The 26,580-nt window shown below is 42.2% G+C and overlaps 1 protein-coding gene across 1 annotated transcript in view; it reads left to right on the forward strand.

The window, feature by feature from the left end:
• LOC311122977 (protein phosphatase 1 regulatory subunit 1A-like) overlaps positions 1-25,293 on the forward strand; it is a gene marked incomplete at both ends in the record, with an annotated part of 70,599 nt that extends 45,306 nt beyond the window's left edge. Inside the window, 6 exons of the mRNA XM_084197270.1 lie at positions 9,487-9,524; positions 10,123-10,186; positions 13,068-13,112; positions 13,255-13,422; positions 23,970-24,110; positions 25,190-25,293. Coding sequence (XP_084053396.1) covers positions 9,487-9,524; positions 10,123-10,186; positions 13,068-13,112; positions 13,255-13,422; positions 23,970-24,110; positions 25,190-25,293 — 560 coding nt within the window. The remainder of the gene's footprint in view (positions 1-9,486; positions 9,525-10,122; positions 10,187-13,067; positions 13,113-13,254; positions 13,423-23,969; positions 24,111-25,189) is intronic.
• Between the last annotated feature and the right edge of the window lie 1,287 nt (positions 25,294-26,580).

Raw genomic sequence — 26,580 nt, forward strand, 5'->3', positions numbered from 1 at the left:
CCACTGTGTGCAGCTCACTCTGCACTAATAAAAATAACCTGAGTATGTTTACCTCTGCTAAGCTTCCCAATAAAGCAAGACAAATAATCAACCATCCCAGAAAAGTGCTAAAAATAGCCCACGTTTACATATGTAGCTTTAGAAACAAGGTTCATGAAATCAATAATTTGCTAGTAACAGATGACATTCATATTCTGACAATCTCTGAAACTCACTTCGATAATACCTTTGATGATACAGTGGTAGCAATACAAGTTTATAACGTTTACAAAAAAAAGACAGAAATGCCAACGTGGGCAGTGTTGCAGTCTATATTCAGAACCACATCCCTGTCAAGCTTAGAGAGGATCTCATGTTAAATACTGTTGAAGTAATATGGCAACAGGTTCATTTGCCTCACCTAAAGCCCATTCTGGTGGGAAGCTGCTATAGACCACCAAGTGCTAACAGTTAGTATCTGGATAACGTGTGAAATGCTTGATAATATATGTGATATCAATAGAGAGGTATACTTTATGGGTGATTTAAATATTGACTGGCTTTCATCAGGCTGCCCACTCAAGAGAAAGCTTCAAACTGTAACTACTGCCTGTCTGTCAGCGTTGATGTGGATGCGGTTGAGGAGTCAGACGCAGGACGCATAGGCTGAGTCAAACAAGACTTTACTAACTGTATAACAATACAAAATAAAGGACCTCAACAACAAGGAGGCGAGCGACAACGCAAACACTGTGCGTCACTATACACAAAGTCCAGAGTACAGCACAAGCAACACCAACTGACAGGCGGAAAATAACACACAAACTAACAAACACAAAGCAGGAAACATATAGGACACATAATCAGACACAAACGGAAACAGGTGCAACAGACAGACCAAACCAATCAAACATCGAAACATCTAACGGTGGTAGCTAGTACTCCGGGGACGACGAACGCCGAAGCCTGCCCGAGCAAGGAGGAGGAGCAGCCTCGGCAGAATCCGTGACACTGTCTTTACTTATGCTACAGAAATGTGTTTGAAAGCAGTATCCAAATCCATCAGATGTAGTGACCACAATATAGTAACCATATCTAGGAAAACCAAAATTCCAAAGGATGGGCCTAATATTGTGTATAAGAGGTAATACAATACGTTTTGTAGTGATTCCTATGTTGTTGATGTGAAGAATATTTGTTGGGCCGTGGTGTGTAATGACGAGCAACCAGACGCTGCACTTGACACATTTCTGAAATTGCTTATCCCATTTACTAATAAGCATGCACCAATTAAGAAAATGACTGTAAAAATGGTTAAATCCCCATGGATTGAGGAGGAATTGAAAAAGGGATGAGGCAAAAGAGATGGTAAATAGGTCTGGCTGTTCAACCGATTGGCAAACGTACTGCAAATTGAGAAATCATGAGACTAAACTGAATCAAAAGAAGAAGAAACTACACTATGAAACAAAGATAAATTACATAAACTTTGGAGCACCTTAAATGAAATTTTGGGCAAAAAGGCAAACTCCGCTCCATCATTCATTGAATCAGATGGCTCATTCATCACAAAACCCACTGATATTGCCAACTATTTAAATAATGTTTTAATTGGCAAGATTAGCAAATTTAGGCATGAAATGCCAGCAACAAACGCTGACACTACACATCTGTTATGATGATTTTCTCCTGTATCAAGTAATTCAGCATGCAAGAGAATAGTTAAACACTTACATGGAGAGTTGATTCAAAGTATTTCATATTGCGGTACCGGGTTCACGTAGCAAACGGCACGTGGGTGGCCCATTGCTATATGAACTAACTGAACAAAGGAAATCTCTTAGCTTATACAGTTGAAGTCGGAAGTTTACATACACTTACATAAAACTCGTTTTTCAAACACTCCACAAATTTCTTGTTAACAAACTATAGTTTTGGCAAGTCAATTGTTTACACACAGATTATTTCACTTATTATTCACTGTATCACAATTCCAGTGGGTCAGAAGTTTACATACACTAAGTTGACGGTGCCTTTAAACAGCTTGGAAAATTCCAGAAAATGATATCATGGCTTTAGAAGCTTCTGATAGGCTAATTGACATCATTTGAGTCAATTGGAGGTGTACCTAGGGATGTATTTCAAGGCCTAACTTCAAACTCAGTGCCTCTTTGCTTGACATCATGGGAAAATCAAAAGAAATCAGCCAAGACCTCAGAAATAAATTTGTAGACCTCCACAAGTCTGGTTCATCCTTGGGAGCAATTTCCAAATGCCTGAAGGTACCACGTTCATCTGTACAAACAATAGTACGCAAGTATAAACACCATGGGACCATGCAGCCGTCATACCGCTCAGGAAGGAGACGCATTCTGTCTCCTAGAGATGAACGTTCTTTGGTGCGAAAAGTGCAAATCAATCCCAGAACAACAGCAAAGGACCTTGTGAAGATGCTGGAGGAAACAGGTACAAAAGTATCTATATCCACAGGAAAACGAGTCCTATATCGACATAACCTGAAAGGCCGCTCAGCAAGGAAGAAGCCACTGCTCCAAAACCGCCATAAAAAAGACAGACTACGGTTTGCTGTCACGATCGTTGAGAGACGGGTCAGACCAAGGTGCAGCGTGATATGCGTACATGTTTATTAATACGAATAAACACTTGACAAAATAACAAAAACAACGAAAACGTGAAGTCCTATGGGCTATACACACAACAAGCCTAACAGGAACACAAACAAGATCCCACAACTAAGGTAGGCAACATGGCTGCCTAAGTATGATCCCCAATCAGAGACAACGAGCGACAGCTGCCTCTGATTGGGAATCACACCCAGCCAAACATAGAAATGCAGTGACATAGAATGTCCACATAAAAATTCCCACACATAGAATATTCACACCCTGACTCACCAACTAGCCCTGTCTGGACCCTGGTGTGGGAGACCCCGAACCTGGAGAGGGGCTGACGTCTGGGCCTGGATCGGCAATCCTCCCGCGATGCACCAAGCCCTGTCTGGACCCTGGTGTGAGAGGCCCCGACCCTGGAGTGGGGCTGACTTCTGGGTCTGGAGTGGAGCCGCTGACTGGAGCTGAACTGGACCCCGGTGGAGTGGACTGCTCTGGCTCCGGAGTGGAACGGCTGACCGGAGCTGGGCTAGGCACCGGTGGAGCGGACTACTCTGGCTCCGGATTGGATCCACTGACCGGAGCTGGACTGGGCACCGGTGGAGCGGACTGCTCTGGCTCCGGAGTGGAGCGCTGACCGGGACTGAACTGGACCCCGGTGGAGAGGACTGCCCTGGCTCCGGAGTGGTGCAGTGGTCTAAGGCACTGCATCGCAATGCTAGCTGTGCCACTAGAGATCCTGGTTCGAATCCAGGCTCTGTCGTAGCCGGCCGTGACCGGGAGACCCATGGGGCGGCACACAAGTGGCCCAGCGTCGTCCAGGGTAGGGGAGGGAATGGCTGGCAGGGATGTAGCTCAGTTGGTAGAGCGTTCGATTCCCACGGGGGTTTAGTATGAAAAAAATTTAAACAATACAAAAATAATGTATGCACTCACTAACTGTAAGTCGCTCTGGATAAGAGCGTCTGCTAAATGACTAAAATGTAAATGTAAATGTAAAACCGCTGGCCGGAGCTGGACTGGGCACCGGTGGAGCGGACTGCTCTGGCTCTGGAGTGGAGCCGCTGACCAGAGCTGGACTTAACACCGGAGGAGCGGAATGCTCTGGCTCCGGAGTGGAACCGCTGACCGGAGGGGGACTGGGCACCGGTGGAGTAGCCTGCTCTGGCTCCGGAGTGGAACCGCTGACCGGAGCTGGACTGGGAACACGCACCACTGGTCTGGTGCGAGGAGCAGGTACGGGGCGTACTGGACTGGATACACGCACCACTGGTTTGGTGCGGGGAGCAGGTACGGGGCGTACCGGGCTGGCGACACGCACCACTGGTTTGGTGCGGGGAGCAGGTACGGGGCGTACCGGCCTGGCGACAGGCACCACTGGTTTGGTGCGGGGATAGGTATGGGCCGTACTGGACTGGATACACGCACCACTGGTTTGGTGCGGGAATCAGGTACGGGGCGTACCAGGCTGGCGACAGGCACCACTGGTTTGCTGCGGGAAGCAGGTACGGGGCGTACCGGGCTGGCGACAGGCACCACTGGTTTGGTGCAGGGAGCAGGTACGGGCGTACCGGGCTGGCGACAGGCACCACTGGTTTGGTGCAGGGAGCAGGTACGGGGCGTACCGGGCTGGATACACGCACCACTGGTTTGGTGCAGGCCGTACCGGGCTGGCGACAGGCACCACTGGAGGTCTGGATCTTAGAGCTGGCACAACCCATTCCTGGCTGGATGCCCACTTTCGCACGACACGTGCGGAGCGCTGGCACAGGACGCACCTGGCTGTGAATGCGCACTGGCGACAGTGCGTATCTCCGCATACCTAGGTTCCTCAATGAACACACGCTCCTTTTGTTGCCTGACCAGCTCCTCTCTCCGTGCCTCCACTACTTCCTTCTCCCTACGGGCCTCCTGCAGCGCCTCCTCTTTAAGGGAGCTCTCCTGCTCTATTCTCCCTATCAGCCCCCGTAATGTGGTGGCCTCCTCTCTTAAACTCTCGATCCGCAGGTCTTGGAGGACCTCTAAAATAGCGGCCTCTTCCTCTACAGTCAGCCCTTTCACGGCCTCCTGCTGCCTCGTCGTCCACCCCGTGCCCCCCCCCCCCCAAAAAAAAAAAATGTTTTATTGGGGCTGCTTCTCGGGCTTTCTTCTTGACGAGTCCTTTTAAGTCGCCGTTTCTCCTCCCTTGCTGCCTCTGTCTGCTCCCAAGGAAGGCGATCCATCCCAGCCTGGATCTCTTCCCATGTCCATGATCCCTTACCATTTAATATCTCCTCCCAAGTCCATGATTTCTGCTCCTCCTGGCCACGCTGCTTGGTCCTTGTTTGGTGGGATCTTCTGTCACGATCGCTGAGAGACGGGTCAGACCAAGGTGCAGCGTGATATGCGTACATGTTTATTAATACGAATAAACACTTGACAAAATAACAAAACACAACGAAAACGTGAAGTCCTATGGGCTGTATACACAACAAGCCAAACAGGAACACAAACAAGATCCCACAACTAAGGTAAGCAACATGGCTACCTAAGTATGATCCCCAATCAGAGACAACGAGCGACAGCTGCCTCTGATTGGGAATCACACCTGGCCAAACATAGAAATGCAATGACATAGAATGTCCACATAGAAATTCCCACACATAGAATATTCACACCCTGACTCACCAACTAGCCAACTCAATTTCAGGGCGTGACATTTGCAAATGCACATGGGGACAAATATCGTACCTTTTGAAGAAATGTCCTCTGGTCTGATGAAACAAAAATAGAACTGTTTGCCCATAATGACCATCATTATGTTTGGAGGAAAAAGGGGGTCGCTTTAAACAATTTAAAGACAATGCTACCAAATACTAATTTAGTGTATGTAAACTTCTGACCCAATGGGAATGTGATGACAGAAATAAAAGCTGAAATAAATCATTCTCTCTACTATTATTCCAACATTTCACATTCTTAAAATAAAGTGGTGATCCTAACTGACTTAAGACAGGGAATTTCTTTGTGAAAAACTGAGTTTAAATGTATTTGGCTAAGGTGTTTGTAAACTTTCGAATTCAACTGTATACTTGTTTGCAAGCTAATTCTATCCAACAGCTGCCAACCATTATTGAGTGTCACTCCTCGCCACATATAGGATCACACTATATGGTATCGTGTTGCACCCTAGTCAGGATATTCCATCACATACTCCTTCTAAGATTAGCACCAGTGGCCCCCCAGCTATCTTGGCCCGCATACCTTCTGGCACCCACCAGTGACATAAATAAATACATGGAATGTCCTCATCCTCCAAATCCTTATGCAGCACTCAATTATCAAACATGAACTAATCCTTTATAAAATACGTACTATCAATCCCCCCCATTTTCATTCTTTTTTTGATGTAAGTATTCCACAGATATAACATTACTTGAACCAAACAAACCAAACATACAAATGAATTCCTAACCTCATGACATCATCCCAGAAAATACATTGATTCATGTCAATTTCTAAGTTACATGTAGACTACAATATAGGAAGATGAATATATCCCAATAAAAATAACTTCAAATACATTCTCAATTTCTTCATTCAGAGGACCCGCCAAGCTTTCCTCTGGCCACTTGGGGCGCTATCTGATCGACTGAGGTCCACATTTCCAATCCTGTAAACCTTATATCCACCGTTATACAGTTCCAACATCACATTCCCCACTCCTCAATCAACATTATCAATGGACTCTACACTCATGATATAGATGAAGATTTTGTACTTTCCCTCCTTGCATTAATATTGACTGATACATCTCTAGCTGTAATCACTAATCGCATCCTGTATTTCTCTAATATTTCCCATAGCTTTAGCTAAATTTCCAAAACCTTCCTATTCTGATGTACAACATGCATCTCCCCCTATAATCGCAAATAGCATAAACATTCCTATGTCACACACACCAAACCCCACGATAGGAACCAATTAAGTTTTTGCCTAGCAACAGAGATATGGACCACTCTAAAAATCCACATCAATCACCCCCTTTGGGAATTAATAGTCCCATATCAACAACTCCAAATACTTCAAATGTATATAGTGACTAATATGTGAATACGGTAACCTAATAATTAGCATGTTCATGATATCAGGCACAATCCTTGCATTAACCTTATATGTTTCAAACAGTAAGATTCAAAAATGTCTACCTGAAATAAATAATATAAGTGTATCCTAACACATTAAAATAATGTATCGCTGTTTTAACCATAATATCTATTTAAGACAGTTATCTCGCAATTGTACAAGCAATACCAGGCATGTGAAAAATACATATTGATACAACAGTAGCTAGGATGGGGAGAAGTCTGTCTATAATAAGGCACTGCTCTGCCTTCTTAACAGCACTATCAACAAGGCAGGTCCTACAGGCCCTAGTTTTGTCGCACCTGGACTATTGTTCAGTCGTGTGGTCAGGTGCCACAAAGAGGGACTTTGCAACTGGCTCAGAACAGGGCAGCAAGGCTGGCCCTTGGATGTACACAGAGAGCTAACATTAATAATATGCATGTCAATCTCTCCTGCCTCAAAGTGGAGGAGAGATTGACTTCATCACTACTTGTATTTGTGAGAGGTACATGTTGAATGCCGGACACCCATGCATACCCCACAAGACATGCCACCAGAGGTCTCTTCACAGTCCCCAAGTCAAGAACAGACTATGGGAGTTGCACAGTACTACATAGACCCATGACTACATGGAAATCTATTCCACATCAAGTAACTCATGCCAGCAGTAAAATTAGATTTAAAAAACAGATAAAAATACACCTTATGGAACAGCGGGGACTGTGAAGCAACACAAACATAGACACATGTATACAAACACACGATAACATACGCACTATACACATGTATACATGGATTTTGTGTTATAGATATGTGGTAGTAGAGTAGAGGCCTGAGGGCACACTATGTTGTGAAATCTGTTATGAATGTATTGTAATGTTTTTAAAATGTATAACTGCCTTAATTTTGCTGGACTCCAGGAAGCGTAGCTGCTGCCTTGGCAGGAAGTAATGGGGATCCATAATAAATACAAATACAAATACACCCTATGGGCTATAATAATAAAGTAACACCCTTTTTTTGGGTGTACGGCAGCTCCTGTTTTTCACTAAATAACACCCTATCCCCTACAATGTACTCCACTACTTTTGAACCATAGCCCCACAGGAGAAAGTGCATTACTTTTGAGCATAGGCTCTTTGCAGTAGGGTTCCATTTGAGATTCACTCCTAGTCAGTTTGGAGAACATGGATTTGAAACAAAAAACGTGACGGCCAGACCCTTGGGATTTGCTAAAAATATGAATGTTTGATGCATCATCACAAACACACTTTAATAAAAATGAAAATGGGCTGGCTTGTTGCCTGCTGTGTTTTTATGAGACAAGTTGTTTCTTATTTTCATTCAGTTGATGTAGCTGTTAAACCCTGCTGAGTTGGTATTTGGTGCAGAGAGGAGTGATGAAACAGATACAGGCTCATCACAGTTATGTTGAAGAGCTGTTCACATTTCATATGCAGACACACACTCAGACATAGACACACATGTACACACAAACACGCAAGTGTACTCACACATGAAGGTCGCATGGACACACACACAGACACACACACACACACACACACACACACACTGAACTGTAGTGGTGTCTGGGGATGTTTAGGTTGCTAGGCAACAAGGTGGTGGTGTCCTAGAAAAATACTGTGTGTGTGTGTGTGTGTGTGTGTATGTGTGATGGTTGTATTATAGTACATGTTGGCTCAGTCCAGTGGTTGTTGTTGTAGTTATTGTCAGCATCGTGACTACCCCGTGCCACTTGTTCTGCTGACGTCAGGCAGAGGTCTGAGGGGGGTCATTAGACCATCTGGACTGACTGGAACAAGGTCACACACACACACACACACACACACTGGCACACACACACACACACTGGCACACACACACACACTGGCACAAGGTCATCTTAGTCACCATTCATCTTCAGGTCCCTCTGGGGTCTGGGAACACAGCTGTAGTCTGGAAGAGCTATAGGACTATATACTGCTATAGGACTATAGGACTATATACTGGAACACAGCTGTAGTCTGGCAGAGCTATAGGACTATATACTGGAACACAGCTGTAGTCTGGCAGAGCTATAGGACTATATACTGGAACACAGCTGTAGTCTGGCAGAGCTATAGGACTATATACTGGAACACAGCTGTAGTGTGGCAGAGCTATAGGACTAAATACTGGAACACAGCTGTAGTGTGGCAGAGCTATAGGATGATATACAGGAACACAGCTGTATTCTGGCAGAGCTATAGGACTATATACTGGAACACAGCTGTAGTGTGGCAGAGCTATAGGACTATATACTGGAACACAGCTGTAGTGTGGCAGAGCTATAGGATGATATACTGGAACACAGCTGTAGTGTGGCAGAGCTATAGGACTAAATACTGGAACACAGCTGTAGTGTGGCAGAGCTATAGGACTATATACTGGAACACAGCTATAGGACTACATACTGGCACACAGCTATAGGACTACATTCTGTCCTGTTAAGTCTGTTTGTGGGTTTATCATTTATTTACTTTTTAATTTGAGTAATTTAGCAGACACTCTTATACAGAGCGATTTACAGGAGGAATTAGGATTAAGTGCCTTGCTCAAGGGCACATCGACAGGTTATTCACCTAGTTGGCTTGGGGATTCGAATCAGCAACCTTTCGGTTCATGGCCCAACGCTCTTAACCACTAGGCTACCTGCCACCCAGGACATTTCATCACTGTTGTTTATCTTACAGTTTAATTCACAACCCATCTCTTATTTTCCCTCCTACAGAAATAGACGAAGACCGTCTTCCAAACCAGTTATACAAGGTAATCAACTGTGTCCTTCATATGGAATGTATATATAGAGAATTCATTAGTAACTAGAACCAATAGACGAATGAACTGCAAAAATCTCTGAAGCTGGAGACTCTTATCTCCCTCACTAACTTTAAGCATCAGTTGTCAGAGCACCTTACCGATCACTGCACCTGTACACAGCCCATCTGAAATTAGCCCATCCAACTACCTCATCCCCATATTGTTATTTATTTTGCTCATTTGCACCCCAGAATCTCTATTTGCACATCATCTCTTGCACATCTATCATTCCAGTGTTAATACTAAATTGTAATTATTTTGCACTATGGCCTATTTATTGCCTTAACTCCATAACTTGCTACATTTGCACACACTGTATATATATTTTCTGTTGTATTTATGACTTTATGTTTTGTTTACCCCATATGTAACTCTGTGTTGTTGTTTTTTATCGCACTGCTTTGCTTTATCTTGGTCAGGTCGCAGTTCTAAATGAGAACTTGTTCTCAACTGGCTTACCTGGTTAAATAAAGGTTACATTTTTTATTTTATTTTTTATCTTCTGGCCGGCTTACCTTTTTTAACTTCTGCTGACATGTTGTTGCAGGCAGCCCTGTTGAACTCTCCCAGGCAGAGGAGGAAGGCAGCAAGAGGCACGCCCACCATGAAAGGTGAGGTCCTATGGCTTAAAATTGTAGAGAAGGTAACGCATGAGCATCAAGTGTGCATCAACATAGTCATTTAAGATAGGCTCCTTTATTTAAATTGCGGTGTGACTTTCTTCAGTTTAATAATATGTTAGTCCGCCCAAAGTTTTGATTGTGTCCTCAGTTTGCACACTCTTCACTTCCAAAACAGAACACATATGAGAGTGAGGTAAGTTGAGCAACCCTTGTTTCTAGGAAACCATACATAGAAAATAATAATTTTACCAAATATTTAAGAAGAGGTCATAATTTCATGGAGTCTGTGAAGGAAGACACAACATGGAAAAAGTGGTAAGCAAGTTAGGTCCAAAAAACAGATATTCACCAAGTCAAATGAGTTTATTGTGTTAGAGGTTTCATGATGCTCTAAACCAAAGTAGATCATTTTAAGATTGTTCTATACATCAGTTGGGGTCTCTATAAGCTTCAATATGAAAGTGCATCATTTTAGCTGTGTGGGCTAATATAGTCAAAATGTTTGCCTTGGGGTAAGTTTAGCCAATGGCCATAAGGTAAGTTGAGCCAATGGTTGAGCCAATGGTAAGTTGAGCAAATCGTGTAATTTTTTGCATTACGCCTGGGAAGTGTTTTCTTCCCAGGAGTAATGTAAGGCATTATCTCTGGGAAATGAGTTAACACCAGGGCCTGGCTTATGTTAAAATTGTTACAAAAAGTACAAAGTGTTTGTAAGGTGTTAAGCCTTAGACAAAAAAAGCGATTGTGATTGTGTTGAATTTTGTTTGGGAAATAAAGATGGACATGGTTTGAAAACGGTAGTGGTGATTTTTAATTCAGTAAAGACATTTGTAGACGGCTTAATTTACCATGTCCCATGGCTCAACTTACCCCATACCCGGGGTAATTTGTGCCAAGAGACCACTTTTTTTGGACAAGCTATATTTTCAAATCTGTAATGTTTACATGAATTCGGATTATTTCCAGGGATACACAACATCCTGAAATATATCTAGATTTCTTTGGTAGAAAAAATACTATATTTCCCTTGACGGAGTGATGCTGAATGTAAAAAATGGCTCAACTTACCTTACTCTTCCCTACTGTTAGTTTCTCTGATTCACACCCCTTGACTTGTTCCACATTTTGTTGTGTTACAGCCTGAACCCCTTTGTTATGGCAAGTTTAAATAAGTTCAGGAGTAAAAATGTGCTTAACAAGTCACATAATAAGTTGTATGGATGCAATAAGAGTGTTTAACATGATTTTTGAATGACTACTTCATCTCTGTACCCTACACATACAATTATCTGTAAGGTCCCTCAGTCGAGCAAGTGATTTCAAACACAGATTCAACCACAAAGACCAGGGAGGTTTTCCAATGGCTTGCAAAGAAGGGCACCTATTGGTAGATGGGTGAAAATATAAAAAGCAGATATTGAATATTCCTTTGAGGATGGTGAAGTTAGTAATTGCACTTTGGATGGTGTATCAATACACGCAGTCACTACAAAGATACAGGCGTCCTTCTTAACTCAGTTGCCGGAGAGGAAGGAAACCGCTCAGTGATTTCACCATGAGGCCAATGGTGACTTTAAAACAGTTACAAAGTTTAATGGCTGTGATAGGAGAAAACTAATGATGGATCAACAACATTGTAGTTACTCCACAATACTAACCTAAATTAGTGAAAAGAAGGAAGCTTGTACAGAATAAAAATATTCCAAAACATGCATCCTGTTTGCAATAAGGCAATAAAGTAAAACTGAAAAAATGTGGCAAAGAAATTCACTTTATGTCCTGAATACAAAGTGGTAAGTTTGGGGCAAATACATCATTGAGAACCACTATTCATATTTTCAAGCATAGTGGTGGCTGCATTATGTTTTGGGTAATCGTTAAGGACTGGGGAGTTTTTCAGAATAAAAAATAAACGGAATGGAGCTAAGCACAGGCAAAATCCTAGAGGAAAACCTGGTTCAGTCTGCTTTCCACCAGACACTGGGAGATGAATTCACCTTTCAGCAGGACAATAAACTAAAACACAATACCAAATATACAATGGAATTGCTTACCAAGAAGACAGTGAATGTTCCTGAGTGGCCATGTTACAGTTTTTGACTTAAATCTATTTGACAATCTATGGTAAGATCTGAAAATGGTTGTCTAGCAATGATCAAAACCAATTTGACAAAGCTTGAATAATTTTGAAAAGAATAATGGGAAAATGTTGCACAATCAAGGTGTGGAAAGCTTTTAAAAACATACCCAGAAAGACTCAAAGCTGCAATCGCTGCCAAAGGTGCTTCTACAGTATTGATTGAATACTTATGTAAATGAGATCCTTTTGTATTTCATTTTCAATAAATGTGCAAAAATGTCTAAAAACATGTTTTCACTTGATCATTATGGGGTATTGTGTGTAGATGGGTGAGAAAAAAAAAAGATTTAATTAATTTTGAATTCAGGCTGTAACACAACAAAATGTGGAAAAAGTCACGGGGTGTGAATACTTTCTGAAGGCGCTGTAGGTATATTCAACACATTCATCGCCCACATAATAATATGGGATAAGTCACTTCTATTACATTACAAGCAGCTTCAACTCTAATGAATCTGCTTAAGAAGGCTGTGTTGGTAGATTAGAGCTAATGATGGCTGGATAAAAGCACTAATTGTGTTCTTCATCTACCTAATCAGTTTGTTCTGGTCTTTATAAATGGATATGTTATACACTTAGAGCAAGACGGTGAAGATGTCATGAGTTCATAATGGCATACAGTGTATTACAACTATGACGTTTGATTTGTTAACACTGACATTGACCCCTACACCTTTAATTATGTATTTTTCCCTCTACCTCGCTCGCATTCTCCCTCCCTCCCTGCAGAGTTGCAGTTCATGGTAGAACACCACCTGTACAAGCAGCAGCACGGTATGAGAGGAGTTTATACCTTATTGTCTGCTTGCACAGACGCTGTGACAACAGAATACAATACACTGCAACTTTATTGTCCATAAGCTATAGTGAACAACATACATTAGTCTTCTGCATATTATCTCAACACAATATATAGGTGGAGATGATGAGTGTTCCTCAGAGAGCTGTCTGTCAGACAGACCCAGCCCGGACGCTCTGCCCACCGGGGAGGAGGATCTGGGGCTACCAGAGGACGAGGAGGCCTGGGGAACCGACGACAAGGTTACTGCGGAGGACTTCGAGAAGCTGCGCTGCCAGATGGAGGGTAAGGATGGAGGGAGGGAAAAAGGGAGAGGGGTGAGAGAGAGAGGGGTGGAAGAGAGAGAGCGGGGTGGGAGAGAGAGAGGGGTGGGAGAGAGAGAGGGGTGGGAGAGAGAGGGGTGGGAGAGAGAGAGGGTGGGAGAGAGAGGGTTGGAAGAGAGAGAGGGGTGGGGGAGAGAGGGGTGGGAGAGAGAGAGGGGTGGGAGAGAGAGAGGGTGGGAGAGAGAGGGGTGGAAGAGAGAGAGAGGGGTGGGAGAGAGAGGGGTGGAAGAGAGAGGGGTGGAAGAGAGAGAGAGGGGTGGGAGAGCGAGAGGGGTGGTAGAGAGAGAGGGTGGGAGAGAGAGGGGTGGGAGAGAGAGAGGGGTGGAAGAGAGAGAGGGGTGGGAGAGAGAGAGGGGTGGGCGAGAGAGAGGGGTGGGAGAGAGAGGGGTGGAAGAGAGAGAGGGGTGGGAGAGAGAGGGGTGGAAGAGAGAGGGTGGGAGAGAGAGGGGTGGGAGAGAGAGGGTGGGAGAGAGAGGGGTGGTAGAGAGAGGGGTGGGAGAGAGAGGGGTGGGAGAGAGAGGGGTTGGAAGAGAGAGGGGTAGGAGAGAGAGGGTGGGAGAGAGAGGAGAGGGAGAGAGAGGGGTGGGAGAGAGAGGGGTGGGAGAGATAGGGGTGGGAGAGAGAGCGGTGGGAGAGAGAGGGAGAGGGAGAGGGGTGGGAGAGAGAGGGAGAGAGAGAGAGGGGTGGGAGAGAGGGGTGGGAGAGAGAGGGGTGGTAGAGAGAGAGGGGTGGGAGAGAGTGGGAGAGAGAGAGAGAGAGAGAGCGAGAGAGAGAGAGAGAGAGAGAGAGAGATGGGGAAGAGGCATTGGGAGAAAAAGAGGGAGAGTGAAAGGTAGATCATAATGGGAAAAGAAAATACAGTCCTGGCAGCAGTCCTGGCGTGGCAGCAGTGTTCACCTCTTACCGTGCCAACTGCTTTAAATTCAGTAGTAAAATAGACCCTAGAGCTGTGCTCAGAGTCCCTGCTGTGGCTGGATGGAGCCAGGTTTACTGGATATGTAGGTTACAATATGGACTCAATATTGGTGCCTTTGATACTCTATGCTGGGTAACATTTTCCTCTCACAAAGACACACTATTTTTTTGTCCCATAGTCCCATTTTAGTATAGAGTATTGAAAATCAGAACGGAAAAATAGATTAAACCACAACGTCTAGAAAAAACATTAGAAAACCAGTGGTTGAAAATAATCAATTGGAAAGGGAAAGGGGGATACCTAGTCATGCATTCAACTGAAATGTGTCTTCCACATTTAACCCAACCCCTCTGAATCATTACCATAAATAGTCAATCTTGGACTTTTAAAAATATCAGCCTTTAAAACTCACTCAGCATCAGTAATAACATGCAACTACAGTGGGGAGAACAAGTATTTGATACACTGCCGATTTTGCAGGTTTTCCTACTTACAAAGCATGTAGAGGTCTGTAATTTTTATCATAGGTACACTTCAACTGTGAGAGACGGAATCTAAAACTAAAATCCAGAAAATCACATTGTATGATTTGTAAGTAATTAATTTGCATTTTATTGCATGACATAAGTATTTGATACATCAGAAAAGCAGAACTTAATATTTGGTACATAAACCTTTGTTTGCAATTACAGAGATCATACGTTTCCTGTAGGTCTTGACCAGGTTTGCACACACTGCAGCAGGGATTTTGGCCCACTCCTCCATACAGACCTTCTCCAGATCCTTCAGGTTTCGGGGCTGTCGCTGGGCAATACAGACTTTCAGCTCCCTCCAAAGATGTTCTATTGGGTTCAGGTCTGGAGACTGGCTAGGCTACTCCAGGACCTTGAGATGCTTCTTACAGAGCCACTCCTTAGTTGCCCTGGCTGTGTGTTTCGGGTCGTTGTCATGCTGGAAGACCCAGTCACGACCCATCTTCAATGCTCTTACTGAGGGAAGGAGGTTGTTGGCCAAGATCTCGCGATACATGGCCCCATCCATCCTCCCTTCAATACGGTGCAGTCATCCTGTCCCCTTTGCAGAAAAGCATCCCCAAAGAATGATGTTTCCACCTCCATGCTTCACGGTTGGGATGGTGTTCTTGGTGTTGTACTCATCCTTCTTCTTCCTCCAAACACGGCGAGTGGAGTTTACACCAAAAAGCTCTATTTTCGTCTCACCAGACCACATGACCTTCTCCCATTCCTCCTATGGATCATCCAGATGGTCATTGGCTAACTTCAGACGGGCCTGGACATGCGCTGGCTTGAGCAGGGGGACCTTGCGTGCGCTGCAGGATTTTAATCCATGACGGCATAGTGTGTTCCTAATGGTTTTCTTTGAGACTGTGGTCCCAGCTCTCTTCAGGTCATTGACCAGGTCCTGCCATGTAGTTCTGGGCTGATCCCTCACCTTCCTCATTATCATTGATGCCCCACAAGGTGAGATATTGCATGGAGCCCCAGACCGAGGGTGATTGACCGTCATCTTGAACTTTCTAATAATTGCGCCAACAGTTGTTGCCTTCTCACCAAGCTGCTTGCCTATTGTCCTGTAGCCCATCCCAGCCTTGTGCAGGTCTACAATTTTATCTCTGATGTCCTTACACAGCTCTCTGGTCTTGGCCATTGTGGAGAGGTTGGAGTCTGTTTGATTGAGTGTGTGGACAGGTGTCTTTTATACAGGTAACGAGTTCAAACAGGTGCAGTTAATACAGGTATTGAGTGGTGAACAGGAGGGCTTCTTAAAGGAATACTAACAGGTCTGTGAGAGCCGGAATTCTTAATGGTTGGTAGGTGATCAAATACTTATGTCATGTAATAAAATGCAAATTAATTACTTAAAAATCATACAATGTGATTTTCTGGATTTTTGTTTTAGATTCCGTCTCTCACAGTTGAAGTGTACCTATGATAAAAATTACAGACCTCTACATGCTTTGTAAGTAGGAAAACCTGCAAAATCGGCAGTGTATCAAATACTTGTTCTCCCCACTGTAAATGCCAAGCCAAATCGACTGATGAGACGAAGAGGTGCTTCTCTCCTCAATACAATAAAAACAGGAATGGAACTGGAACAATGGAATTGGAATTAGAACATTCCAAAGAACATTTGGAATATAGAAATTGGAACATTTTAACAGTCAGTGCCATTCTATTCTTGGGTTGCACCTCCGTCACTCGATCGTGTCGTTGCCATTGTTATCAATGTCCTACAGATACCGCAGCATATTGATGTCTGACTGATGGTTAATGCCAATTCTTTCTGAACTGGGGCTAATGACAATAGTGGCCTGGAAATAGGATGGCAATGCTAAAGTAGACAAATAATTTGTAGAAAACAACTGCCATTATTGTGTTGTCATCAAGTTTACTTTAGAGAGATGGCAAAGCAAAGTTTGTCAGAAATAGCTAGCCATGCTAACGTTAGCTAGCTAAAATGTCTGTGCTCTCCCCTCAATCTTAGCTAGCTAGCTAAAGTTAAACTGCATCTATAGTCAATCTGGAGACATCACAATGATAACAAAAGCTTGTCCTACAAATTTTTTGCCTCCTTTTGAAATGTAATTGTGTTTCCAAGCCACAGTAATGCACTTTAGACAATCTTCATTAGCACCAATTGAGACTGCATTGAGTAGAATGTTCAGTTGGCATCAGTCCTAAAATTGAACCAAAACAATATTGTGTCAAAACGTGCAACCCATGAATAGATATGGTAAAGAGATCAATGGAACTCAACCAAAACAATGTAAATGCCATGGAAACGTGTGGGGGAATGATGCTTTTGTTTATGTGCATTTCACACTATGTTGATGTAAACATCTGATTATAATGCTTGTATGGAAGTGAACCCCAAGACATGTTCCTGTCATCATCAACAATCAATTCCATTACAGTTAAAAACAACTTTCACTACCACCAACAATTTCTCTATGCTAGCTATGCTACCAATTTATACAAACAGGAGTTAGCATTTAGGAGTCACTTCTTCTAAACCTGAAAAGGGACTACTTCTAAAACAGCCAAATACAGTGCATTCTGAAAGTATTCAGACCCCTTGACCTTTTGCACATTTTGTTATGTTACAGCTTTATTCTAAAATTGATTAAATTGTACCCCATAGTGACAAAGCAACAACTTGTTTTTAAAAATGCTTGCACATTTATAAAAAATAAAAAACGGAAATATAACATTTACATATGTATTTAGACCCTTTACTCAGTATTTTGTTGAAGCACCTTTGGCAGCGATTACAGCCTCAAGTCATCTTAGGTATGACGCTACAAGCTTGGCACACCTGTATTTGGGGAGTTTCTCCCATTCTTCTCTGCAGATCCTCTCAAGCTCTGTCAGGTTGCACAGCTATTTTCAGGTCTCTCCAGAGATGTTCGATTGGGTTCAAGTCCGGGCTCTGGCTGGGCCACTCAAGGACATTCAGAGACTTGTCCCGAAGCCACTCCTGCGTTGTCTTGGCTGTGTGCTTAGAGTCGTTGTCCTGTTGGAAGTTGAACCTTTGCCACAGAGGAACTCTGGAGCTCTGTCAGAGTGACCATCAGGTTCTTGGTCACCTTCCTGACCAAGGCCCTTCTCCCCAGATTGCTCAGTTTGGCCGGGCGGCCAGCTCTAGGAAGAGTCTTGGTGGTGCCAAACTTCTTCCATTTAAGAATGATGGAGGCCACTGTGTTCTTGGGGACCTTCAATGTTGTAGCCATTTTTTGGTACCCTTCCGCAGATCTGTGCCTTGACACAATCCTGTCTCTGAACTTTACGGACAATTCCTTCGACCTCATGGCTTGGTTTTTGCTCTGACATGCACTGTCAACTGTGAGACCTTATATAGACAGGTGTGTGCCTTTACACATCATGTCCAATCAATTGAATTTACCACAGGTGGACTCCAATCAAATTCTAGAAACATCTCAAGGATGATCAATGGAAACAGGATGTACCTGAGCTCAATTTCGAGTCTCATAGCAAAGGGTCTGAATACTTCTGTAAATAAGGTATTTCTGTTTTTTATTTTTAATACATTTGCAAAAATTTCTAAAAACCTGTTTTTGCTTTGTCATTGTGGGGTATTGTGTGTAGATTAATGAGGAACATGTTTTATTTAATCCATTTTAGAATAAGGCCGTAACGTAACAGAATGAGGAAAAAGGGAAGGGGTCTGAATACGTTCCGAATGCACTGTATATCCAATACATTGTTGTATTATTTGTTCTGTCTTTTCTGGTGGATTAAACTGAAATTGCAACCAACTTTCTATGGCTTGTTATAAAAATAGCAATATTTTTGGAGATTATTTCATTTTCAAATAACCGAAGGTGAGAGGTTGTAATCTGAATAAAAGGAAAAAGGCCATTCTTGAACACGGGGTCAGACATTCTTACTAATCTGCTAGAGAACCAATTTGGATTTGAGTAGAACTTTTGTATAACTGAAGCCTTTAGTGAGAGGTATAATACTTTAATATTTAATAATTTCTGCCCTCTGAATTCATATTCATTATATAAATAGGCACGTTTAATTTTGTCTGGCTTGACGTTCCAAATAAAATTGAAACATATTTGCTCATATATTTTAAAAAACAGGTCGCTAGGTGTAGGCAAGACCATAAGGAAACAGGTAAACTGGGATATTACTAAAGAGTTAATCAGGGTGATTTTTCCACAAATAGACAGATATTTTCCTTTCCATGGTAGCAAGATCTTATCTATTTTTGTTAACTTTCTATTAAAATGTATTGTATTGAGATCATTTCTTTCTGACGGGATATGTATACCGAGTATGTCCACCAGTGGAGGCTCCTCAGAGGAGGAAGGGGAGGACCATCCTCCTCACTGAATTTCATAAAAATTAAAATTTTAAAACATTTAAAAAGTGTTCCTTTTTAGATAAAACTATATTAAATATAATCACGTCACCAAATAATTGATTAAAACACACTATTTTGAAAATAAGGTCTACAGTAGCCTCAACAGCACTCTGTAGGGTAGCACCACTGTGTAGCCGGAAGACAGCTAGCTTCCCTCCTCCTCTGAGTACATTGACTTCAATACAAAACCTAGGAGGCTCACTGTTCTCACCCCCTTCCATAGACTTACACAATAATTATGACAACTTCCGGAGGACGTCCTCCAACCTATCAGAGCTCTTGCAGCATGAACTGACATGTTGTCCACCCAATCAAAGGATCAGATAATTAATCTAGTACTGAAAGCATAAGCTACAGCTAGCTAGCACTGCAGTGCATCAAATGTGGTGAGTAGTTGACAAATGAATGTATTCTTAAATGAAGGAGAAGCAAGAAAGAAATATATAGAGAGAGAGAGAGAGAGAGAGAGAGAGATTTCGTCAATTTCTTTAACTTTCAGTTTCATTTACTTAGGTAGCAAATGCAGCTAGCTAGTTTACTGAAGCCTCTAGCTCAAACAGAGGGATGATATGTTAGCTAGCTGGCTATGACTATCCAACACAACACTGGAAGTCTTCCTAGTCAAGGTAAGCTTTTGGTTTGACTAAGTTATTGTCACTGAGGCCCACCGGTGTAACTGCTTACTGACTGTACACTCTAACGTTACTGCATGATTGTAGTGGGTTTACTAACGCTTTAGTTATATTAGCTATGTTGACTATGACGTTACTTTAGTTAATATATTGACAACGATGTAGGCTGTGTGTAGCGGTTTGGTTTCGGAAGGTTTTTTCGCTTGGTCACATACAGTTGATGTGTTGTGCATTGAAGTCCACAAGCGAAGGGAAGTGGTGAAAGGAGGAGACCACATAACGTAGATACGAGAAGGAATACAACGTGGCTGCTATGAAACTGTGAACTGTGTTTACGCGTGATCAGGGGTGTATTCATTCCGCCGATTCTGTTGAAAAACGTTTCTTAAACAGAAGCAAACGGAACAAAATGGGGATAAACATACCTGAATTTGTCCAATAGAAACTATTGTTTGCAACTGTTGGACTAATGATTACACCCAATATCAGCTACATGCAGGCAAGAGTGTGCAAGGTGGTATTGAATGTCACTGTCTGTCCATGTGTTACTGTCTGTCACATCAAATTTGTCTCTTGACCTGTGTGCACCTACGTTGTAAACTTTCATTCATAGGCTAGGTTGTAGCAACCTCATGATGGGTATAGGGAAAATTCGAGTATCATGTAGTAGCCTAAATCTATTGCTGTTACATTTAACTGGGTGAATGGAATATGAATGACAGTCATCCAAAATGCTGTAATGGAAATTAGGCCAGGCTCATTATTTTATTTTTTGTCGTCCCTCATCTGAAACGGCACTGACCACCACTGATGTCCACATCACCGTCAGACCATTATAAGTTCCAGTCGTACTTTATCAAAAGCCTTTTCAAAGTCAGCTATGAATAACAGGCCTGGTTTCCCAGATTTTTCATAGTGTTCTGTTGTTTTTAGTACTTGTCTTATATTTTCTCCAATGTATAGTCCATATAAAAAACCTGTCTGATTAGGATGAATAATATCCGACAACTTCTTTTTAATTCTATACGCGATGCATTTTGCATTTTGCATTACAACACTGAAGTATAAGTGGCCTCCAATGTTTTTAATGGACTGGACCTTTATATTTACTACTTGGGTCCTGTTTCAGAAATAATGAAATCAGACCTTCTTGTTGAGTATCTGATAATCTACAATTTTTATAGGAATGGTTCAAACATGCTAGTAACGGTCCTCTGAGTATATAAAAACATGTTTGGTATACCTCCACTTGTAAGCCATCCAGCCCTGAATTTTTCCCAGACTTAAAGGCTTTAATTGCATCAATAAGTTCCTCCTCTGCAATTTGGCCTTCACATGAGTCTTTCTGTATGGCTGTTAATTTTACATTATTAATAGAAAAAGAATCCATATAATTATCTTTGGTTATGGAGGAGACTGAAACGAAAACATATGCTTAAAGTACGTTGCTTCTTCTTTCAAAATATAGTTTGGTGAATCATGGGTGAACTTATTACAATCATGGGTGACATGATAAATTCCTCCATTTCTTTTTGTTTTTCCTCTAACTTATTTTGTACCTCTATGTTAGTCCCTCTATTTCCTTTGTTAATATTAACTATTTTGACCTAAATAGTTTTGTTTTAAAGATGAGTATTGAATTGCATGGCCCCTAAAGGCACATTTAAAGTGTCCCATACGATAAGGAGATCTGCTGTACCTACTGTATGTTATGTCGGAAAAAGTCAGTTATAAATTATTCTGTCCTAGTTAAAAACAAGTTATCATCAAATAGGCATTGATTAAATGTAAAATATCCTCGCCCACATGGAAATTCTGTAAGAGTAATGTATATGCCAATTATTTGATGGTCCGACCGCATTCTGTCCCCTATCAACACTTTTTAAACTTTTGGTGCCAGTGAGAATGCCATAAGAAGGTAGTCAAGATGACTAGCTTGATTGAGCCTCCGCCATATATATCTGACTAGGTCAGGATATTTAAGCCTCCATATATACACTAGTTCCAATATATCCATTATATTCGTGATTCCTTAAGTGCATGAGGGTGATAGTTTGTAGTGTGATTTCCTTTACGGTCCATTGAGGTTTTTAAAACAGTATTATAATCTCCCACCATAATAATAGAGTATTGTATTGCTTGTAGGTTTGATAAATTATTATATATATTTTCAAAGAAGTGTGGATCATCATTATTTGGACAGTATAGATTAATGAGCCATATCTGTTTATGGTCCAATAACATATTTAAAATCATCCATTCACCTTGCAGATCTGTTTGGACAATTTGCACATTCGGATCAAAATTATTGTTAATTAATATCATCACCCCTTTTGAGTTTCTTTGCCCATGGGAGAAGTATATTTCACCCCCCCCCCCCCCCCCCCCAGTCCTTTCTCCACACAACTTCATCTAAAATTGTTGAATGAGTTTCCTGTAAACAATATATATTATATTCCTTCTCTTTTAGCCAGGTAAATACTGATAGTATTTTCTTATTATCTGTTAAGCCATCACAATTACAACTGTCTATACTTATTTCACAATTTACCATAATGAGAAACAAGTTTCAATTCAATTCATCATAATATATGTTTGTAAACGTACCATTGTTGGGTTGTCATCCCAGTGACCGGCAGACCACCCCCGTCCCCCCAGATCCCAGGGCCCCTGAGAGACCGGGACCCATCCTTCAAAAAGAACACACAATGCCACCCACAGAACAGAAGCAGATCAACTGCCAAAAGCCTTTCCAACGCCCTCACCTCGATTTGTATTATATATAGTTATAAAAATATATATATACAGTGAATTCGGAAAGTATTCAGGCCCCTTGACTTGTATATGGACTGTATATACTGTAAACAAATCGTGCATATATTAATTTCCACAATTAACTAATAATATGCGTAATAAGGAATGCAGTTAATGTGAAGGATTGTTACCTATAACCAGGATTGCCATTACAAAAATTTTTTTTTTTGCAAGTAAACAATTATTGTGATTCATCCTATGTTGTCCCTAACATCATTACCCCATAGCAACAGATGTGGGATACATTCACACACACACACACATACTCATACAAACTCGATCCCTATCCCCCACAAAAAAACACAAGCTCAGATGTTCAACACTTGTTCCATCCCGAGCCCAACTCAAGAAATAACTTGATGTGCCAATGCATATACAGTTGCATCTGTTTGAGAAGGTAGTCAAAATTTAGCAAAAAAATACACCCCCTTCCCCTGAAACACACCCACGCTGGTCCTCCGTTGTGACCATTTTCCCAAGCATCTCTGTCAGACCTTTGATTATTTTGTGCCACCAGGGCCACAATAATTTGTCCCCTGTCTGATTGTTCGAGTGTGACCCCCTCCACATGGGTTACTGAAGCTAGTGTTGCCAGCACTGCCACTACCTGGGTAGGGGCACCCCACCGGAATCTCCACCAGCTAGGTACAAGGTCGTCAAGGTTCTCATTAGCAGCTTTGAGAATTTCCTTGTATATTATGCACCCATCAGGGGGCTTTGGCTTTGTAGGACCAACCCTGCTTGGCAGGCTCTGAATCTTGAGGGGGCAGGGCTGCTTTAGTGGGTCTCTGACCGTATTTATCTTTCTGTCTTGGCTGCATATAGGCTACTTACAATAGGCCTATAAAACACATAAGGACTTCTCCTTAGTGTGTGGGTCACTCAGGTTGGTGTCTAGGGTACAGGGTTGGGGACCGTTCCATCATGATAAGACAATAAATAAATAAACAATATTTATAATTTATTTTAAAATGTATATCCCATATCTGCACAAATTGAAAGCTCTCTCTCACAACCCCTGCTCGCAGACACACATATCCAATGAATTAGTAACCACATTGTGGGCCTGTTACAATCATAGCAATCATGACGGATTTGAAGAATATCCACTTTGTTAGATCAGATTGGTTGAATGTGCATCAATCCGGCATCATTCTTCTATCTCCCACGGTCTGCATTCCATTGACCTGTTTACCACATCTATTCTATAAAGGACACTTTCTGTGTTTCCAGCAGAGTTTTCACAGGACAGTCTATCAGAAGCCGCAGGGGGATATGAGTGCTCCGTCTCCAAGGAGGAAGTAGGATGTTCCACCGTTCCCATGGCAGCAACATCATCACCACAACAACAACAACAACAACACACAGAAGCAGGTAGGTCGAGTCCCTGCAACCATGGCAGACAGTAGTATCACACTATCCTAATCCCTTTGATATCATCAATGGGAATCTTTAGAATTCAGCCAGACAGTGTTTATTTTCATCTGTTAAACTATTTGGCTTCATTTTGGATAATAATGAAGCAAACATCTGTGATAGTGCTTTGGAACACAGCAACTTTCTACAATATGCCTGCAATAGTTTGAATTTTTTGCCAACATTGGAATATAAAATAAAGAAAATACTGCATACTAACTCTAAAATTGAACGTAGATCAATATTTTTGAAATACTGTAGGAATAAGATCACAAGCTCTGAAATATATAGCCTTATCTCACTGATTGATCTCTCTATCTTCCTTTCTTTCTCTCTCTCCCTCTTTCTCTCCCTGTGTGTGTGTGTGCGTACGTGTCCAATATTTCAGCCGCAGACACAAAAGCTGCACCCACAGCGAGTCCACTGGCAGAGGAGAAAACAAAGAAACCCAGCCAGGAAAAACAAGACAAGTAGAACCATGGAACAGTCTCCATACCAACCTGTCTTGCGTCCCAAATGGCAACCTATTCTCTACATAGGGCTCTGGTCAAAAGTAGTGCACTATGTAGGGAATAGGGTGCCATTTAGGACCTTACGTTCAGTCAATAACTACAGTCAACAGACAGACAGCAACTGATCATCCTTTCGATAGACAGACACACTGTAGATATGGAGACATCAGGGTGTCTGTCTGGCCAGGCATTACACCGTGCAGGTGGAGAGATGACTAGGCCTTTATTTACGTTAGTCCAAATCCTATATAAAGGGATAACAATGAGTTTATTATACAGTTTATTGTTTCTATTGCTTTATTCATTTGATTGCCCCCACTAACATGTAACCCATTGTCTGATGTGAAGTTCCAAACCAGGACAGGAAATATTTGGCTATTTTTCATGAAAAGTTTTTATTTTTTTTGTATACACAAACTGTAACAGCTTAGCACTCAAATGTCTAATATGCATAATACTCATAAATCTAAATATTGTTTCAAGGTTATTCTAAGATTGATTTGATGTTTTACACATTCCGTCCAGGACTCTTGAAGAGACTAGACCTTGGTGGGCTAAAAGAGACTCTCATTAACTACAACAACAACAACAACAACAGCATGCAGTCCTTATTGATATTGGTGCCATGATGCCTGGAATATTGTTCCATTGAGACGCAATAACATTGTCTATTTTTAGTCACAGGGCAGTCAGAGTCTGCATCACTATTCCTCATACAGTGCACTACGTTTGACCAGAGACAAATGGGGTAGTGTACTACTGTATTTTGGGGGACATGGTGCTATTTGGGATGCATCCTTGGAATCATCAATGATCAAATCTGGAGCAGAGATCAGAGTGTTTGAGTCCAAATTAACAGCCATACAGAAAGACGCATGTGAAGGCCAGGTTACAGAGGAGGAACTTCTTGATGCAATTACAGCCTTTAAGTCCGGGAAAAATCCAGGGCTGGATGGCTTACAAGTGGAGGTATACCAAACATTTATTTATATACTCAGAGGACCGTCCATTTGAGTCCCTGAAGTCCCCATGACAGATCTGATGAAGGGACCTTTCATTGGACAGGACTCTGGCTAAACTTTGACCTTTTAAATTAAAACAACATTTATTTACGTGTCTACTGACAGACCACTCATGGCATGACTTTAGCACTACCCACCCCTTAGTTCTGTACTCCCCCCACTACATACAGTGAGGGAAAAAAGTATTTGATCCCCTGCTGATTTTGTACGTTTGCCCACTGACAAAGAAATGATCCGTCTATAATTTTAATGGTAGGTTTATTTGAACAGTGAGAGACAGAATAACAACAAAAAAATCCAGAAAAACAAATGTTATAAATTGATTTCCATTTTAATGAGGGAAATAAGTATTTAACCCCCTCTCAATCAGAAAGATTTCTGGCTCCAAGGTGTCTTTTATACAGGTAACGAGCTGAGATTAGGAGCACACTCTTAAAGGGAGTGCTCCTAATCTCAGCTTGTTACCTGTATAAAAGACACCTGTCCACAGAAGCAATCAATCAATCAGATTCCAAACTCTCCACCATGGCCAAGACCAAAGAGCTCTCCAAGGATGTCAGGGACAAGACTGTAGACCTACACAAGGCTGGAATGGGCTACAAGACCATCGCCAAGCAGCTTGGTGAGAAGGTAACAACAGTTGGTGCGATTATTCGCAAATGGAAGAAACACAAAAGAACTGTCAATCTCCCTCGGCCTGGGTCTCCATGCAAGATCTCACCTCGTGGAGTTGCAATGATCATGAGAACGGTGAGGAATCAGCCCAGAACTACACGGGAGGATCTTGTCAATGATCTCAAGGCAGCTGGGACCATAGTCACCAAGAAAACAATTGGTAACACACTACGCCGTGAAGGACTGAAATCCTGCAGCGCCCACAAGGTCCCCCTGCTC

Source organism: Coregonus lavaretus (genome assembly GCF_964263955.1).
Source record: "Coregonus lavaretus genome assembly, contig: HAP1_SCAFFOLD_445, whole genome shotgun sequence".
NCBI lineage: Eukaryota > Metazoa > Chordata > Actinopteri > Salmoniformes > Salmonidae > Coregonus > Coregonus lavaretus.